At 30.4% G+C, this 21,561-nt stretch overlaps 1 protein-coding gene across 7 annotated transcripts in view; it reads left to right on the forward strand.

Moving 5' to 3' along the window:
* Window positions 1-21,561, forward strand: part of LOC107443943 (BAR/IMD domain-containing adapter protein 2) — a 239,498-nt gene that overhangs the window by 216,349 nt on the left and 1,588 nt on the right. For 5 of the 7 annotated variants that reach the window (XM_043039366.2, XM_071183634.1, XM_043039373.2 and 2 more), the window contains 2 exons: window positions 11,577-11,802; window positions 17,522-17,871. In XM_043039366.2, coding sequence (XP_042895300.1) covers window positions 11,577-11,802; window positions 17,522-17,871 — 576 coding nt within the window. Of the gene's footprint in view, window positions 1-2,397; window positions 2,464-11,576; window positions 11,803-17,521; window positions 17,872-21,561 lie in introns of all 7 variants that reach the window. The other 2 variants (XM_071183633.1, XM_071183635.1) reach the window with 1 other exon arrangement.

Raw genomic sequence — 21,561 nt, forward strand, 5'->3', positions numbered from 1 at the left:
GCACGTTGATTAAATATATTTTACTTTTCTTTTCCATGTAGGATGTGAGACAAAATATGAGATTTTATATTTTCATTTAGGTTCAATTTTATACAACTTTGAAATAAATCATTTATGATACACAAGAGACATTATTATGATACACACAACTCTTTGTTTATTCTTCAAAAGACAAAGTTGCTGATAAAAATATTAGTTACTACACGTATATCTGAAGTATAATTGCACAAAAGGATAATTGTTGTTTTAAGATAATTGTTAAAGGATAATTGTTTTTCAATTATAATATTATTTTATCCTCAACTAAAATAACTTTAAATATAATTCTAAAAAACTTTAGCCAGACGATATAAATAATGTTAATTATAATAATAATAATCGTCTGTCTCAGTTTTCGTCTGCATAAGCTTTGAAAAAAGTCCTGTAGATAGCGCTTAAGACATGTAGTATTTTGTAGTATTTTTTCGGATGAAGTCGTAGTATTTTTTATTTTCAGAGTCTGGCAACCCTGTCTCTAGCTACACTTAAGTCATTTCTAAATTTTGAGTGGCACTTAATTGACGTGGTTATTTACTTCTACAAATTACTACCATTTATTTCATCATTCGACGTCTTCAACTCCAGTGGATAAAAAAATTTTTATGCAATTATTTTTCTTAACAAAAATGAATGATTCTATCATCCATTATTATTGTTTGAAAAAACAACTACGATAAATATTAATACTTATTTAATGTGTTGTGAGCTACGTAAACATGTAAAATAACACATTAAAAAAATTGTATTTCGTTAAAAGTTCAGAGATCTGAACACTTTGAAAGCCACTTATCATGATTAACTTTTTATTTTGTTTTATAACCGGCGCTGAACAGCAGACACAATTCTGAGTTTATTAATATCTATGTTCAACTCCATGGATTTGTAACTTTGAGCCCAATCCAGAAGACAAGGGAATTCCTGGATCAAGTATTGCGTGAAATTTGCCTTCGCGGAAGACTTTTTGATAGAACTATCCCGCATTTGCGCTACATGGAGAGGAAAAGCACAAAAACGACCACCATTAGCCCAGCGGCAAGGGGACTCAAACCCATGATCACTCGACCACTGAGGATATTTTACGTCAGCAATGTGGTCAGTACGATTCGTATCGAGCCGATATCGCTGGGGTTCGAACCCCGGTCGCTACATTGGGAGGCAAAAGCTCTATCCCTTGAGCCACCACGGCTCATAATCAATTCTATATCAGTTTAGAAGATAACACTGGGAAATAATTTTTTTTTGTTGCATGAGACTTTTTTTAACTGATCTTGGGTATTTTTAAGCCATTGGTTTTCAAGTCTGCAATTGGCTTTTACATCCAAACTGCAGTTTTCTTAAAATGACATTTTTAATATATTTTTTGTACAAGTTTAAAAAAAAAGCTATATGTAAGATAGGGTCACATAAATGTTGTGACCAGCTTCTAGGGAAGTTTGGACACATCATCAGGATTAAAATTGCATAGAGACTCATGCCCGGTAATATCGTCATACACCGCTAGGGCTGCTTCCCCTATTAGGAACAGTTTCCTCTTGTGGTTCTGAACAGGTAATATTATGGAAGCTCCCCTAACTGTTACGACGACATTTACGGCATAGGTTTTTATGCAGTTTTAATTCTGAAGATGTGCTCTAACATCCTTAAATGTATGGTGCAACATTTATGCGACCCTCACCTATATAAAACCGTATTTAAACATTTACATTTCGACAAAAAATAAACTAAAAATATCATTTGAAAAAAATCTCTAGCTTTAAGATAAAAACTAATTTCAGGTTTGAAAATTCACACCCGAATTGGGCAAGGTCAAGTATTTGTATAAATGCAACAAAAAATTTGTTCCCCATTCTAACAGTGTAGTTTGATAAATAAAAAAAATGGGACCCGTTTAAGGTACACGTAATGAAAATAGTAAACAAATTATATTTTTCTTTAACCCCTTAACGATCAGTTAATTTTCAAGAAAATGGTCATAAAAGCGTCTATTTTATTGGCTTTTGTATTTGTATTACGTATTTGGTTAGTGCTGACATCTAGTTTAAAGTAAACTAACTATCTACAATTACCTTAAAACTATCCTGGTACTGCAATCTGGTGTGTAAAATGAGAAATAAAATGTTTTCCGGGCAAACGAAATGAATTATTTTTATTTTTATTGGCGCTTTATTACTGAACACTCCAGCCCGTCAATATCACGGGAGCGAGAAATAGAGGGCGAAACCTCACCCCGTCATTTTCGAAATTTGTCTAAAATTTTAATCTAACAATCATATTATATTTCATAAACAAACAAGAATAATTTATAGCGAACACAATTACATGCTATTCTAAAGTTATACTTCAATTTTAATTTTTCAGAGTAGGTTGGTTTCCAATTGCTTACACCGAGCCTATCCTAGACAGCTCCGAAAGTGAAGAACAAAGGTAATTATTATGTAGTTTTCATTAGTTTGTTATTCTTCAACAATTGCGTTATTTGGGAAGGAAACTAGTGAAGGTAGAAAAAATTAATGTAAATAATTTTAAAATAATATGAGACAGTATTAGCGGCTGACACTCTAGAAAGGGAATAAAACTCAAATTTGTTTGCGTCTCCCCCGAAGATGTGAATCCCATCTATAAAAGTGCTTCAAACATCAAAAATTAAAGCGAATCATACAGCATCTTCAGTTACTACGAAGACTGCTTATTTTCATTACTAACTTAATATCGGCAGCTGAACTGAAACTGTTGTTTTGAATTGAATTTTATCAAACGAAAAGTTTTGTTTCTCTACGCGAAATAAAGATAACTGCGCAGCCACCATTAGAATTGGGAGCGAAGCGAGCAAAGGGTAATGCAATTCACTAATAATTATTTAAAAAGCAGAATTTCGACGAAATATTTCCTGTTAAACAATACTTTCTCTTTAATGAGGATGGGGAAGTTTTTATTGTGACTTAAAATTATTTTTGTATGCTTGATGGTCAAAAAAAACTGACAATAATTTAAATTATAAATAAATTTAGAGCTAATAAATAAATGTAATTTAATTATTTACCTTTGATACGAGAAAAATATGCTAAATACATGCATCCAATAGCATAAAAGATATTACCAAGACTTTTGGAACCCCGTAGGCAGTAAATATGTTTTTTTTACAGCGTATAAAAAGTAAAACACAATAAAGAGAATAAGTTCAATTAGTTTAACCTCATCGTTTATTCATTTAAAAAATACTAATATCCATGGAAATTAAAAGCAATTATTACTTTTCCCAGAAAATTCCTGAATTAAAATAACAAAAGAAAACTCTCCACTCCGATATCCAATTGAATTTTGCATTCCAGAATTCGCCACTCCATAACAGTTAAAGTGATGAAAACGTTCTTAAAATGCAGCCTTTTTTTTTTACCCCAGACTAGCAGCGATAAGTCGTGTTTTAATTGGCTGCTGATAAATTCCACCTCATTTCCCGCTTTAATTGATCTTTGCTCATTTGATGGAAAACTGAGCGCTCATAAACAATGGCTGAGAAGCCATATTTAAGAGACCCCGTAGAATGAATACGAGAAATAATTGTTCTTCCAAGCAATTACGGATGGTAATGCAGTTCGCTAACGTTCACTGCGATTGCCGTAATAAATTGCTACTTTGGGAGAAAAGAGCGAATTGAATTTTCTACTGCTTAAGCGTTGTTCAGTATGAGGGAGGGATGATGTATATTTGGATCCTAGTTTGTTCCATCAGAGCTGATTAATCCATTTTCCTCTATTTCTGTCTTCTTTTAATCTAGTTTTGGGTATTTGCATTCAGCATTTACGTGACATTTGATATATTTCTCAGATATTAGTCATTGTATTGGAAAATGGACACATCCATTGACTTTCAACGATGAAAAAGTTATTTCTGTAGTTTTCATTGAGGATTTTAATTTATAACTCTAAAAAAAATTTTGGTGTTTAATTTTGCTAGCAAACGTATTAATAAATTCTTTAGAAGTAAAAAACGGTAAAGTTTAGAGATAAATAAAATCATGTCAGCATATTTTTTAGACAGGATAATAAATTTCTATAAATTAAGTAAACCAGTAAATTTGATGAATAAATTTAACTAGTCACTTTTACTGAAAAGGAAAATAATATATTCAGCTACTGTATGATATTATAATTACCATGATCTATAATCCTCGTGGTTGTCTATTTACGAAACATTATTTTACTGTTATTAACCTTTAAACTTGCAAACTTGACTTTTAAGTCTTGTTTATTGTAATAATGTTCCGCCATCATAGTATAGTTCAAAAATAGCTAAAGAAATACAGATACTGTAGCTTACAGCTAAACAAATACAGATACTGTAGCTTATAGCTAAACAAATACAGATACTGTAGCTTATAGCTAAGCAAATACAGATACTGTAGCTTATAGCTAAACAAATACAGATACTGTAGCTTATAGCTAAACAAATACAGATACTGTTGATGAATAGTAATTATGAAGAATTTAATTTTAAGAAAAACATTTGAATTTCATTAAATTTATGTTATGAAAAACTTGTAGGCCTCCGAAAAAACTAAAAAATGATGTTGTAGCCATGGTAACGTTAGAGGTTTAGCATTGCTGTGAGTATTTCTAGGGCAATTTAAAATTAAGAAAGCTTAAAATTAGATTCTCAAAGTAGAATTAAGTACGTTTTCCATAAATACACACAAATTTAAAAACTAAAAACTTTTATCGGATTTATTTAATTTATTTTTGCGAACATGAAATGAAATATTATACAAAAAAACTAAGCTTACAATATAATAAGTAGTGGAAATTTAAATTTGTAACATAAGCATGTTATAAGTCTCCTTATTCACGATGTCGTGCAATCATGTAACAAGCGTACATACAACATCAGGTAAAACACAATAAATGCACCGATACCTTGGTAATTTTTTTGCAGAAGATTAAGTGAAAGAAATATTCTAACAAAATTGAATTGAATTGATTTTTCTTTCTTTCTAAACTTTCAAAAAACTCCTTGTTTTCATTAATGTGACTAACATAAAAGGAAAACAATTAAAAGATATAATCTCGTTGTCAGCTCACACAATTATATCTGAGAAAGGAGTGCTTTCTAATATTGTATTAATCTAGCCAAAGCAAAACATATCAATGCAATAAGTGAGAGGAGCACCAAACGAAAATGGAACTTACTAAGCAAAAAATGCAAAATAAAAATAAAAAATATGAAATAAAACAATCAAGCAAAAATAGAAAATGAAAATTCAAGAAAATGCAGAATAAAACTCAAAATGTAATATATAAAGCTAGTAGCGAATTTAAATGTACTTACACTTACAGATTTTTTTCAAAAATTATTTAAAATACTTTCGTAAGTTTTTACGGAAGCGCGTTTGATTTGTTAGTTACCTTGGATTTAAGGAGAAGAAAAAAATTTATTATTCATCCTTCTAATCTAATTATTCATCATTCTTTGCTAACTTATTTGTACACTTTTATGAAACAAATTCTGCTCCTAATTTTAAGTTTGTTTTTAGATTTATTGATGATTTAATAATTATCTTTAATTTTCAAAACTATACAATTTCCTTAAATAATTTTTACCCCGAGGAATTAATCTTGCTTCGTGATCATGACGATAATATTAATATTAATTTTTTGGTTTTAAGTATTAAAAAAGAAAATATCTGCATTGTTGATTTATGCGATAGTAAATATAATATAAATAAACTAATTGTATGAAATTCTATTGTTTCTAAAAACATTTGTTTAAATACCATTTTTAATCAAATTAATAGAATTTAAAGAATTTTATTCATTTTGTAGTAATGTTTATTTATAGAAAAAAACAAATCGACGAACTCTAACAAAATTTAATAAAATACAATGGATATCCAACTAATGTAATTAAACTTTACAAAAGTTAATTGTATGTAATAATTTATGATGCCTTTGTAAAATAAATTTATATTTTTATTTATATAATTATATGTGTAAATCCGATTCGAGAAAATCTGTATTTCATAAATAATTTTTAAAATAATTTTTTTTCATTAAATGTTAATAATTACTTTTAAATCAAACTTATTAATATTAAAATTCAATCTTTTAATTATAAACTTCGAATTATCCAGTATAATATTATTAAAATGGGCACATCCAAATTTGGACCAATCCAAGGTAACTAACAGTTCAAAGGCGCTTCTGTACTTCAGTAAGAACGAGCAATTAGTTGATTCCTTTTATCCTCTATTAACGCTTTTATTTTCATGTTTTGCAATCTGGCATACTTATTAGAAAAACATTTTAAATCATTTTTAAAAAATGTCCGTAAGTGTAAATACATTTAAATTCTCTACTCGCTTTATATATTACATTTCGAGTTTTAATCAGTATTTTCTTAAATTTTATTTTCTATTTTTGCTTGATTGTTTCATTTTGCATTTTTTATTTAACAATTTTTGCTTAAAAAATTCAGTTTTTTTTTTGTACTTCTCACGCTTTTTGTATTGATATATTTTGCTTTGGCTATATTAATACAATATTGGAAAGCACCATTTTTTCGGATATAATCGTACGAGCTGATGATGACGATCTTTTCCTTATTTTATTTTATTTTCCAATTATTTTTTTGAATTTTCAAAAAATTTTTAAATTGATGAACATTTTTTAAAAGCATTTCTTAATAATTTTTTTCTCCTCCTTTAAAATTTTTTTATATCTTTTTCCTTGTTTCCCTATATTTTTAAGTTATTTTATGAGTTATATATCTTCTTAATTTTCTAAATTTTCTTCGTTTTTCTGAAAAAAAGCTGGAAAAAAATCAAGAAAAAGCACTTAAAATTGAAATAACTTTCGAATGAATTGAAATTTCGAAATGAAATTCCTGTCAAGTTTAAAAATAAAAAGCACATTAAATTTTAACTCCGTTGTTGCATTTCAGGAGGCTACGGATCTACCTAACATCTAACATGTTATTTTCCTACTACAAGTTTAAAAATTAATAATTCTGAACCTACATTTTTTTACAGCCCATCGTAGTTTTATATTTTTAAATATTATAGTTTTTGATCAGCAAAACGAAATTTTCTAAAGAAAGCACTTACATTTTTAAAAAAAGTTATGTTTATAAGCGAAACTGGCCCTTTCGTCACATTTTAGCTCTGTAGTTCCATTCCTTTGACCTCCCATATTTTATTTTTCTACATCAAATTCAACAATTAATAATTTTTAAAATAATTATTGAATATTATATACTTTTATTTCAGCAAACTATGTATATTTTTCAAAATCAACCGTAATCCATAGTTTATAAGTCTTATAACGTTAATGTAATGTAACATTAAGTAACAATGCAATGTAACGTTAGATAACGTTAAGTAATACAGCGTTAAGTAAATGTAACGTTTAGTTGAACACTCAAAACAGCGGTAGCGGCATCGGCTCTTACGATTTTTTATTACAGAGAGAAATGTTTTTAAACCTTTTTTTTTTCAATTACAAAGCATGACCAAAAATTCAAGAAAGATATGTAATTTGCACCATCTGTACAGTAAAATGTTGCCATCTGAAAGAATAATTTATTGGAACAGCTGACAATTCAGAATAATTGAAAATAGAGCGTCAGGAAAAAGAAACCCTGTTTGCCTTGTTGACTTGTATGGTTAACATTGCTGAGTCATTCTTATCCCTGTATTTTTCTGTTCGGTCAATTACAATCCATGATCTAAATTCAAACAATTTTATACCATAGGACCCTTTTTTTAATAAAATAAAATCCAACCACAACTTAAACGAGAGTAATTTAAGCCCTGTAGTAAAGAAATTCAGTCACATTAATGAAATATAAATCATGGAAATTTTGCACAAAAAAAAGAATATGTATCTTCAAATCCGATATTCTTCACACCAGCGGTTCTAAAATAGTGTTCGGCGGAGCCCTGTGGTTCCGAGGAAAGGTCGCAAACATTATAATTTTTTAAATCAGCAATGATTTTGTAACTTATCAAGAAACTATTCAAGTTAAATGCCTGTAAAAATAGGTTGCAAAATTTAAAAAAGAATTGCATCATTATTTTTCGTCGAACGTTTCTATTCAAAATAAAAATGACCAAAATCATGAATAAAAAACTATGTTTCTTTGAAAATTATTCTCAACGTTCGTAAGAGTTTGTTTTTGAAAATTATAATTCAGCTTATTTTATTCGTTTCAGCTAATTTATGCACCAAAAGCAAATTCCGAACTAGACTAGATATCACTCCAGTCCTACGAATTCAACTATGTGAAATAAAACTTATTATTTTAAGAACTTTGTTTATGAAATAAACATTGAAAAAAAATCATTCTTCACGTTAAAAATTTTCAAAATGATTAGTAGTCTCTCTTTGGTTTAATATGTGAACGGCTACTAATAGAGATGCGTAAATGATTAGACGTAAAAAAAGTGAACTGCTTCTATACACCACCCTATAGAGCATGCTTTTCTAATCATAAAAAAAAATCTCAATTTTCATTTTAAAACAAGTGATTTCTATTAAAACTACATCCTGCATGAATTTTTGAGATCTGTTAAATCCCATTGGCAAAATTAAAGCTGAAATACAATCCTTTATAAGCTTCGTTCGTGGCATTTTCTTAGCATTTCAACTTGACTTATTACAAACATCCAGTAATTTGGGCGTAATAAGCAACCTTTGGGCGTATTTGATTTAAGCTGATGGCACCACCTTCAAAATTCCCTCTGAAACTGCCCACACTTCTCAAGATCATGTTGTCATGATTCAGTCTCTGTGTAATAGCTTAAGAGCAACCAGATCCCGCTGAGGGTTTCATCGCTCGGATCGTTACATTCCAACTCATCCATGGAGGATCTTCCCTCCATCTTCCTGTTAAATGTTCTCGGATCTCGTTCGCTGACTTGGAATATCATGCTGCAATCAGTTCGGATGCATTATAAAGAGAATAACTGATTTGCTGACTGTGCGAGATAGATTCGAACTCGAAGTTTATTTGGCTATATTTGGAATCTCAGTAAATGAGCAAACCCTAAGAACAGTAATATTTAACTCATACAGTTGCAAAATTTGATGCAAGCAAAATCTATTATTTTAATTTAAAATTTACACAGAGGTCAGTATAGCTATGCATGAATGATGGCAATTTTTCAAAATAAATCTTTAAAGCATGCAATATATACATAAAAATGTGACATATACACACTTCATTGAATTTATGTACAATATAGTTTGATTTATATACATTTCAATACTTTTAGAAAATTACATTTGAAAGGGATGAATCATAGAATATCTTTATATGCACCGTTCTGTATTTAATTGTTCCTCCCTGGCGTGGCAGCTCTGTGTGGGCCTCGGCCTTCCTTAGAATTCTATTCCAAGCTGTCCTATTTTTAGACTTAGCTTTTCATCCGGTTGCTTCAAGGACGCTCAAGTTCCTTTCTAAATAGTCTACCCATTTAAATCTTGGACGATCTCTTTTTCGATTGTCTATTGGGATGGTTAACAAAACTATTTTTCATTGGGCAATCTGATAATGTAACTAAGCGGAAGATAAATTATGTATTTTACTCAACTCTTACTGAGCTGCAATTCGAATTTCTTACAAGCAACTTTGAATTTACCAATGAGCCGCATGGTTGCCTAAAATCGAAAATCAATAATGGTGGATTAAAGGTCACCGTTAAGATTGACCGATATCGGAGCATCGTAAGAAGAATATGTTGCTACCGCTTGGACGAAATAGTACTAAGTTCTTGAAAAAAAAGCCTAAATTGTCCAACAAATCAGCTCCCATCGAATGCATGGCATCTAATGCTGCCATCTATCCCATGCGCGACAATGTTAGACTACACACTGCGGAATGAAATATGGCACGGGATATGGTATCAGAACTTATTCATCATTATCCATTATCACCAGGCCAAGCCAACACTAACTACCACTTCTTCCTCATGTCGAGCAATTTTTAATTAGGAAAATAATTTATTACCGACAATGCCTTAAATTTGACCTTTCGTAGGAATTTAAAGTCTGGCAGGGTTTTTTACCACCAGTCTGTACAATCTGCCGTTTAAACAGCAAGACTGTATCGACGATACAGGTGCATACTTCAATGTGAGTGCATGCAAATGAAGCGAATACTTTCTTAAACTTATAAATTATCAACCAATTTTAATTTTTTTTTTCCTAAAAGTTTCGTCCTTGGCAATCTGATAAAATGTCCCCGTATAGTTTGGACTAAAAGCGATTACAGGATTTGAGGATCTACCCCTTGAAGAATCTACACATAACTGACTCGCTTTTAATATTTTGCCTGGGCAACATTTATTCTGTCTTCAGCAGTTTCAAGGTAACGCATCTCTCGCCTGTGTTAATTATGAAGCATCATTAAAATTAAAACATAGCTCTAAATTATAATGAAACACTTGCGTAAGTAAATAAGCGCAATTAAAACAAAAATAGAACGGAACTAGGTAGTTTATAATATCAGGTCGATTTTAATTTCTTTTTCGTGCCCTATGTATTGCTTAACTTGTTTCAGCTCTTTGTGGCCGTTGTATTTTGATTTTGGTTTCGTGACTGCATACGTATAAGTATTTTATGTAATATAGATTATGGTGATTTAAGGTTGTGGAAGCATGCAATACATTTACACTATACATCCTAAATATTCAACAAATTTTTACATATTTTTATTACATGAACCAATATTTTTCCAATTCAAGCATCTTATTTTTCAGATCATTCATATAGAAACTAACACCTACTAGTCGGTGAAGTAGCCAATTTTTATCTTTTTGAACCCCTTTTTTATCTTTGAACACAATCGTACCAAATTTTTATCTTTGTGAACCCCTTTTTTATCTTTGAGCCCAATCGTATGCCCATTTGTAAATTACTTTTTCTTTACATATTGGCCGTTAATGAGCAACCATTTCTATTAAAAAAATAAAGGTTAACATATATTTCAAAAAAGTGCATTAAATAGTTTAAAATGTCTTATCTTCGAGGATGATATCATAGTTGATATCACAACAATTCTTTTCTGAATAACCCATCAACGATCGGTTAAGTTTCAAGAAAACGGTCATAAAAAGTGCCTATTTTTTTGGTTTTTGTATTTGCATTACGTATTTGATTAGTGCTGACATCTAGTTTAAAATAAACTAACTAACTACAATTACCTTAAAAATATCCTGGTATTGCCATCTGGTGTATAAAAGGAGAAATAAAATGTTTTCCAGGCAAAAGAAATGAATTAGTTTTATACTTATTGGCGCGTTACTACTGAACACTCCAGCCCGTCAACATCGCGGGAGCAAGAAATAGAGGGCGAAACCTCACCCCGTTATTTTCACGGGAGCGAGAAGGAAGGGGATAATAGGGAAAATATTATGGTATTTACAATTCAAACATGTGCAATTTATTCATAATTCATAAAATGTTAATAAACAAGTTAGAATTTTATTGCAGTCCATTTAAAATAAAATTAAAATAATTGTATGTTTATGTCCCCCAATTCTTCAGTAGTGGAAGCCCCGACAGGAGCCAGTGGGGAGAAAAGTCCGAATCAGGATTGACATCATCTCCCTTTTTACGGAATGTCCGAAGGCCCTCTAGTAGTTACACCCTCAGTGCTCATGCTCTGCCTCCAGACCAAGATGCGGTCGCAATCACCAATGGAAAATGCGGCAGACCCCATTCAACATTCACAGATAGTCCATTATTTCCAGCCAAGGACCTCATTCCAAAGGTATGTTTTACCCTGCTTTTTAGAATTATTTCCAGGAAATATAAAACTAATTTTCATTCTAAAATTACGGTAAACCAGCATCAGTCTGCCCATCCAAATAACCGTAAAGTTTACGGTCAGGAGCATTTTTTAAACCTTTACGGTTTAACCACTTCAAACTAACATGGTTTAAAAACCGTGAAAAGGAAATTTAGCTGGTCATTGGAGTTCGGCTTTCTGTTAAAATGGACATTGAAATTAGATTGTGGCTGACACGTGTTTTACCAAATGAACCGTGGAATGTGGCTTAATTAGTTTACCTGGTTATTTCACCTAGCGTAAAGCCATAAGCTGAAAATTGGGTCGGCTGCTCATGTTATATTATAAAAATATATATGTTATATTATAAAAATAAAATATATCGATTTCTTAACAATATATTTCTCCGTAAACAATGTAAAATAGCTAGATCATATTTTATTTCGTTACAAGGAAAGCTGTGCAAATTTTCCAATCTAAAGCTGCAAAGTCTTTTTCTCCATTTTTACTATTTAAACTTAGATTTACATTTCATTTTTACTGTAACAGATACACAAAATATGAAAATTAATGCCTGTTTTTTCAATATCTGAGGATTCTTGTATTTTAGTTTATATGAGTTAGAAACATTGGTATTCACATGCATTTACTCGAAAAAGATTTTATCTTTGTATTATACAACAGGATCGAGTTGGTAAAATTTATTATTTAATTACATAATTTAATAAACGTCCTAGACATTTTTTATTAACTTCAAAGAATAGTAATAATTTCATTTTTTTCTTAGTTATCATAACTATTAGGAACTCCTAATCCATTATCTCCAACTGCTATATGTAACTGATTATTACAAGATATTAGTTTCTTTCGTTGCTGAAAATAAAGCAATAAAATGAGTCTACGAATAGAACTAGTCATTAACATTAAATGAGTTGAGCGTTAATATCTCAAGAAAGAACGTTGATTAAATAATATATTCTTTCCTAATATCGTAATTTTCAATTCGCCTTAATTAAAGACGCAAAAGATGATCTTGTTCTCTTGCTTCTCGTTTTTGTCTTATATCTGTACAGAAAATATGATTCTGCACAAAGATCTTAAAAGTATTATAACAATTTTTGTTTAGAGTAACAGATTTTTTGATTTGTGTTATATTATCTCTGAAACATAATACAAATTTCTTATTGAACTTATATTTTACAGATATTTATAAAATAATTATCCTCCTTGCATCAAAATTAAGAAGAAAAATGTAACATAAAATTAAATTTAAAAAATTTAAATATAGAAATGTTAAATTATATAAATGCATAAAACATAAAGGAAAACAAAAATGTCTCATAATGATTTTATTGATTTTAATAATGTCATTTTTATAGATGTAGTATTCATTGGAATTGAATCTCAAAAAGTTCGAGTTCAGAAATAATACAGGCATTGAGGATAAGTCTATATGATAAGGAAGATACTGACCCCTGTCTCAGCTAGTTTTACTATTTTGGCTTTTATGTATATTATATTTGTTTAGAAAAATTAATTGTTCCACCAGCTTAAAAATAACCCAATATTGTATGCAGCATTAATGGCCTTTTCCTAATATTGTATAATGCATACCAAACACTGAAATTTTTGTTAATTACTATATGCGGAACATATTTTACATCCTTTTAACTCAAGTACCAAAACTTTATTTATTTTAAAATAAGAGAGAAGTATTTATTTATTTGGAGATAAAATTTATATCACAAATCGACCACAGACGCAGAGTTTAGAGAAACATTACTCTCCTTCAATCAGACTACTTCCAAATCATACAATGATCAATACAAACATGTGCTCATTCCAGTTCATTGGATCCAATACCTAACATCTATTTGGAATTATACGCCTTATTCTCCACGCTTCAAATCGGACACCACCCGTTACAACGAACAAAGACTGGATATATCCACGACAGAGTATCATCTACAAAATATTGCCCCGAAAGCTTTCTTAACTGGAAAAGCTAGCTTCACTTAATTGGCTCCTGTAGTCTGTACCATAATAAGCTGTAACGTTAAGCACTTTAATAGCCGTTTTGGAACGATACCCCCTTTCCAACCGATCTCGTTACAGTGTTCTAACAAGACTGTGATTGCCTCGGCAGCCGAGGGGGTCAGGTGTTTGGAGGAGAGAAGGGTAAGGATTAAATTGCCGGAGAATGGGCATTTCCTGCTAATTAAGGAAAGTTACACCGTAGTTTTAACTCCGGCAGCGATGGATGTGATGTATTAGGCGGAGGAAATTAAATTTTCCAACGGCAAGAGAGATTTTGCTTTATCACATAATAACAAGTTTTTACCAAGATTAAGAGTTAAAAGAATTAAGTAAAAAAAAAAGGAAAAAGAGTTTTAATTGGAGTTGGGATAAACTGCTTTGGGGATGTCTCTTTTTTTGGGGGATGGTTACTGTTAAAGGTACTTGGGGGATTTTTAATTATCTTAATAGTCTGATTTGTAATTTTTGCTCGCTGTAGCGTAGCGTTGGAAAATTACTTCTGGATGCAACGGTTGGGGTTTATGAGATTCGGTTGACAAGGTAATTGGTTAGCTTATTAGGCTGGAATTCTCTTTCTGGAGTTGCAAAACCTTTTTTTTTTTTAATTTATCCCGTTTGAGATTTTGGGAATTTTCTTCTGTGAATAAGAAATGAATCTGCTTAGAGTGAAAATATTTAATAGGAAATAAATTAAAACTAATTTTTGCAGACGTTGCAATGCAATTTTTTTAAAGCAAACAAAATGTCCTTTAACAAACATCTTACTTAAATAAATAATTTCAATAAACTGAAGATCTAAAATATTCTTAGACTAAAAACTTCATTCACTTCAAAACAAATATATATATATATAGGAAATAACCATCGACGTGTTTCAAACGCTCAAAATGTGCGCCTTTTTTCAAGATTTGCTAGATGATTGAAGGAGAGCTTTTTAACCTTCATTTGCTTCTTGCCAATTCCTCAGTATAGTGCTTGGGAAAAACAAATCTACAGTTACATCAGCTCATCTTGATACCCTGGAATCTTGTTAAATTCATTGGAATGCTGATTCCCTTGTTAACGACATTAGTTCCTCACCATCTCTCCATGGCTCGTGGAAACGCATTTTACCTTAATGTGCCCCTCTCGGTCTATATGGTTTTTCTTGTTCTGTTCTTCACCGATTTTTCTCCCTCAGCTACTACAGTTTTTCAAGTTTTGTTTCTCCCTTTCATTTTTCTTTGGCAACTTAACTTTTTACGTTTCAAATCACAATTGTTTTTTCTTATTCTAAATTCTAAACTCAGTGGTGCGACAGCCCATAGAAGGCCAAGGCCTACTTGCGCCCATCTAAGTTTTGGGCTCTGGGGTGTAGGAGCAGATGTTCTGGTTAAGTGGTCAGCTGAAAGCGAAAACCCCCTGTGTTTAGTTTCCAAGCATGTTTGGTACTCATTTATCGACCCACTGAAGGGATGTAATGCTGGATCAACCTTGCCCGGCCCAAGGATCGAACCCAGGACCTGTGGCACGGGAGAGCGAAGCGCTACCACTCAGTCACCTGGCGTTTTTCTTATTCAAGTCTGGAAAATCTTGAAAATGGACTCTTATTTTTGTGCGCTTGAAACACGTCAATTGTTATTTCCTATTGACATAGTTTTGGAAGCAACTGAAGTTTTTAATCAGGAAGATTTTGCTTGTTTGATTATTTTATTGAAATTATTTTATTGAATTGTAATTGATGAAAAGGTATACCTACATAAAAAAAATAGATAATAAATAAATAAAAATAATAAATAAAAAATAGGTAATAGGTAATAAATAAAAAAAAGAATAATAAAAAAAGGCTCTTCATGGTACCGTAATGAAGATTGTAAAGCTATTGAAATAAGAAATATCCGTTAATTGTGCGGATTAAATTATTCGTATAACATTTAGCCTTTAAATAGGTAATTTTTAAAAGGCTACTTGTAAAAAGTTTTAAAAAGAACTTTTTCAGAAAAATCTCATTTAATTACGTAATTTTACTGTTTCGAAAATATTTTCCAAATTAAATTCATTACTAAATTAGTTGCTTATCATTATTAAACATCCTTACTTGGAGCACATATGGAAATATTTTCTTAAATATTATTGACTAATCTGTCAGTCTCGAATTAATAAGGAAGGGATTCCTGCAATTCACCTGACTATCCTATGTAGCATATTTCGTGTTTGAGCAAAAATATGAACTGTAGAAATAATATCTTAAATTGAAATGATTAAATGCTTTATAATGCTTAGAACAATAGCTTTTCCCAAACTTTATTCATAACGACGGGAAAGTATTTCAAACTAACATTCGTAGCAAAATTCTTCATTACATACATCATCTTGGATAAAAATTTTTTAAAAATTTAATACACCTTTTAATTCTGATGTACTCGCAACGATGCAATTGTCAACCTCTTATTACCTTAAATACAAATCTTTGTTATTTTTTCCTATTTAAGCACTAAATCTCACGTATTATGATAAGCATTTAAGTTTCAGAAGAAATTAATATTTATAATCGTATTAAGAATTACTTCTACCCAAACGCATCCCGAAGAATTCCCACGTGGTACTCCAGAAGCAAACTCTAAACCATTACCATTCCAGTATCTGCGAACGCCATTACTTCTTTTTATCTTCCCACAAAACTTCTTATTTACGCTTAAATATTTACAGCTTATATTGGATTCTTCTATTTTCTTAAAAAAAAGTCCTAATATCGAACTTGAATGGAAAATACCCTCATGAATATATATGTGATATGAACGAATGATTATTAGGGATAAGTGTTTCGGAAGAAGGTTGAATTTTATGTGAGAGTTCTTCTCTTTTAAAGGGGATTTGGCGCATCGATCGCCAAATGAGTCTTCATTTTAGAATAAGTTGTAAGATAATCAAATTAGGACCGTCGTAAGCTGCATAGGGCAGGTGCTCTTGTTCCCATCTTGGACTTATGATTAGGTTATCAACGTCCTTAGAATCAATAGATACCTGGCAAATATTCTTTACTGCATTCCATTCTATTCGAATATTCCTTAAGAGGCAGAACGTTGTAAAATTTTATCATACTAAATAGGTTGCAAGCAAACTGCTGTGGTTCGAAGCTCTCATAAATTTTAGAATTTACTGTTTGGTACATCACAAATACGTATTACGCTTGATTTCTTTTTTGAGAAATAGAGTTGTTATTTTTAAACAATTTCTTCTGGCGATATTATATGCATACGTTTTTTATATTACTTCTATTTATATTGAAAAAAATATTTCAAGTGAAATTTAGGCCCTCATTTTAGATGGTACATTTCTTTCGGAATTGCTTTATATATCCCTAATGGCTCGGTATTACCCAAATTCAATGTAGTGTTATGGTGTATTAAATCATAAAAAAATGTAAAAAGTGATGTACATGATGTGAAATGTAAAATATTCTTAGCTAAATCCTATTTTTTTTTTAAATTTTACTGGGGTATAGCTTTGATGCAAGTGAATCCCTCATAATTTATTTTAATTGAAAAGACTATGATCCATTTTTCAAAGATGAACTTAAGATTTATAAAAAGCTGATAAGTGTTCATAATTTTTAAATTTCCTTGATGGGTGGAGATTTTTTTTAAATATTTTATTTATTTAATCGATTTTTTTTCCTTCTAAGGCCACTCCAGTGAAATCCCTTCAGCCTCCTCGGACACCATTACACGATTCAAATCATCAAAGCGGGACGAATTCTGTTCAACCTACATATGCTTCCATCAAGTTCCACCATCCACCTCTTAAGGAATTGCAAGAGACTCCTCAAATATTCCGATCCCCGAGGAGGTCACTGACAGCCCCCTTTCCAATATCTGTGCCACCTCCGAATTTGCCAGCATCCCTCCACAGCAGCAACGACAGTGGTTTTTGTAATGATGCGAATGGCGGTCACTGTCAGTCCAGTCCTACACCCTCCACGCAGTGTGACAGTCACGCATCAGATGAAACTGCTGTAGCTGAAGCAGACGCCAGGTGAGTCACCTACACTACCCCATCCATTTTTTTGAACAATTCGCCCAGAACAGATTTTGCCTCCGAGGCATTTTTTTTAACTCTCTCTACAACTTACAACACGCAATAATCGGAATCACTTCACTGTTTCGTTTTCTATGCGAATATTTGCCTCAACTTTTGTTGATATTCGGAGCCATGAAGAGAATTGCACCGATTGTGTTGCGTAAGAAGCCCACTTGTGTCTTTGTGTGAGAAGCAGAAGCACACTTCAAAGTAGATAATTGCTCTAATTTGGAACGAAGTTGAGGCAAATATTTATGTTTTTGTAATAAGCTTGGTAAATAAATTCGTGAAAAAAGGGAAAATATGATTACTGTTTGTCTAAGCTAAGAACTCCTCCCGCCACAAAGTCTGAGGCTGTCTGGTGCTCTGGAAAAAAGAATGGCGCATTTTAAGGAGGGTGGCTTCACTCTAGGACTAACACAATAGACCGAAGAGATTCCCTTTCTATCGCCGACCAGACCCGAAACCACTCTAAAACAGGGACCCCGCACCCCTGCTTGAAATAGTCATGTCTCGTTACCATAGTCACCGCCACAGGTCCAGACGAATGTCTGGAGTAGTTCTTATTTTAGACAAACTATAGTTGTCCATTTGTGCAATCATTTCATTCTCATTACACTCTCAGAAATATAAGTTCAGCATAGAACTATAATATGGGCTCATCGAATCACAATATCAAAGTTATCGCAACCTTAATAAAGTGTTAAACAGAATCTTATTTTCTATCTAGTTGAATCGTAATGCATATACGTTTTAAGAACAGATTGTGGCATCATCGTATTTGTTTCCACTTTTAGCAAATTTCTCTCTCATTTCAGTAACTTTAAAAAATATCAATGAAGCGTTGTACCTAATGCCGAATCGTTGAGTCATCATATCAGAGTTGGTGCAACCTTAATATCTTAACAAAGCGTGAAAATGAACCATATTTTCTTTCAGATTGAATCATAATATCGAACCATCAGATTAATTTATGCGATACAACAGTTCAATCTGACATCATATTAAGGTTGCAATATTATGGTTCATTGTATTATAAAACAGTATAGTTGAAAAAAATTGATATAGTGTTTTGTGAATTCCACCATTAATGCATGTTTTAAGAATATTGGTAATGATTGAAGTAGAAAAATATTCACATTAGTGGTACATATTATTGTTTAAATAAGGAAAAAATCATTATCAAATGTTAACGGACCACAATTGAAGTTAATCAAAACAAAAAATGTAGTCCTTTGGTTGTAACGAATTGAACTACACTTGCCTTCTATTAAGTAATGCAAGTCAGTTTCAGCTTTTTTTTTAATTGTTTTAATTCTTTATTTGCTCTGACTAACAAAATAACTCAGCTTTTATGTTTTGCTTTTATTTCGCATGATTTTTTAATTCGCGACAACCATTGTGTATGTTTTTATTTTTCATTTTCACCACACTAAGATCACATATAAAAATAATGATGAACGTATTCAATTTGATAAAAACATATGAATTAGTTATCTTTGAAATCATTCTAGAAATAATATATAATGTATGTAGGCAGATAATGATTCTTAAACACTTTTCCTTATTTTTGGTTAGAAATAATTCATTTATTTATCTTAAATCGTTTCATTGATCAATTTAAGGAGATTGATCTCATTGATCCTTTTTAAAGAAATTGATCTCATTGATCCTTTTTAAAGAAATTGATCTCATTGATCCTTTCCAGGTAAATTGAACTCATTTATCTTTTCTAGAGAAATTGATCTCATTGATCCTTCTTAGAAAAATTTATCTTATTGATCCTAACTGAGAAAATTGATTTCATTTAACTGTTTAAGGAAAATTGATCTCATTGATCCTTTCTAGGGAAATTGATTTCATTGATCATATCTAGGAAAATTGATCTTCTTGATCCTTTCTAGGAAAATTGAATTCATTCATCTTTTCTGGAAAAAAACGCACGAACAAACTAATTAAAAGATTTATTTTCATAAAACAAGTAAAATTAATTTTCGAAAGATTGAAAGAATTAATTGAAAACATCATACTGAAATTTGATTTTAACCTTCTATATTTTAAAATATAAAACGAATTAACTATTACCAACCTAACTTCAACAATAAATATAAACTGATTATAAACATAAATTTTGCTTAAAATTCAGTTTATATTAAGTCATTATAAAATATCGGTATTTTAATGTTTAAAAAAAGAAAGCAAAAAATAGCCATAATATTTCAAGTCAGCAAAAATTTCAATTAATTTTTAATAAACTACTGAAATCTAGTACAGTGAATATTATTCCATATAACAGAAAACATAAACGAACAAACTAACTGTAACAATTAATCTCTAAGGAAAATCACTGTTAAAATTCTAACATTTGTTTTAGAAATATAATTATTTGTTTAAACAATGATTTAATGTATTAACTTGTATTATTAATCTTTCAACTTTATAGTTCACCATTAAAAAATAAATACTTCATAATACCTTTGTTTAATATTTAAATTAAAATGAATGTGAAATAAAACTGCTTAGCGAAAAAACACCTTGCCAAACTATTTATTATTAAATAAGTAACAAACGATTAAGTGGGAAATTTCGCTGTTCCAGATGAAACTAAATATACCATTTTCGATGAGTTCCTTTGAAAAATAAAAAACACCTGCTTTACATCCACGATTTTGAAAAGATTAGAAAATGCGCTGAAAATTATAATTTTTAAAAGAAACTCAAAATCTAAGTAATAAGGGATATTTTTTATTACGTGGATAACAAAATTTATTTAAAACTTTATTCATTTATCTTGCTACCGCTTCTCTTGCATTCTTATTTTTTGTATCCTCACACCTAATTATTTAGATATCTTCAATAAATTCCTCGATCCATTTTTCGTTAATTAAGCATCTTTAAAGGAAAATATCTTTTTTTTTTTTCAAATATTTTAAAGAAGATTTATTATGTCTCGGAAAATTTTATATAAAGATGGAGTTTGCAAAATGCTTCTAATGCGTACCATTAGAAGAAATGCGATCATTTACGTATTTATGAAACAAATAATATGTTTTATGTTATTAATATAAATAAAGTACCATTAATTCAGCTTTATACTTTTATTCTGGCCCAATAAGGATAGTTAGTTGCAAGATTAATTACGGTAAAAAAAGTAAGCAAAAAATATATTTATAAAAAAATTCTTTCCTAAAAAATGTTTATACTTAAGCAGGTGTATTCGCAGCAAGCTTTAAATTTCGTTCAAAGAAAAAGGAGGAGATATACCAATTTTTTTTTCGTTTTTTGTCTTTTAATTATGATTAAATAGGTAGATGCTTTTTAAAGATAAGAATAAGGCTATTTTGATACATTTGGAGTTCGTTTTTTTTAAAGCATCAAAACGTTTTTATAAGTTACTCAAAAAAATTTAGCAACGGGGTTATAAATGTATTAATATTTTTCTTTAAATTTTCAAACGACAACACAAACATAAGAGAGAAACAATATCTTGATCTTTTGTATTTAATTGCTTTATTTTGTTCTAAATATTCGGCAGAAAAAAATAAAAATTTTCTTAAAAGAAATCACAATATTATTTACTATTATTATTCTATCATTATTTACTAAATTTAAAACATTTAATTTGAATGAAAAAAATTAAAAATT

The sequence above is a fragment of the Parasteatoda tepidariorum genome, chromosome 7, assembly GCF_043381705.1.
Source record: "Parasteatoda tepidariorum isolate YZ-2023 chromosome 7, CAS_Ptep_4.0, whole genome shotgun sequence".
Classification (NCBI taxonomy): domain Eukaryota; kingdom Metazoa; phylum Arthropoda; class Arachnida; order Araneae; family Theridiidae; genus Parasteatoda; species Parasteatoda tepidariorum.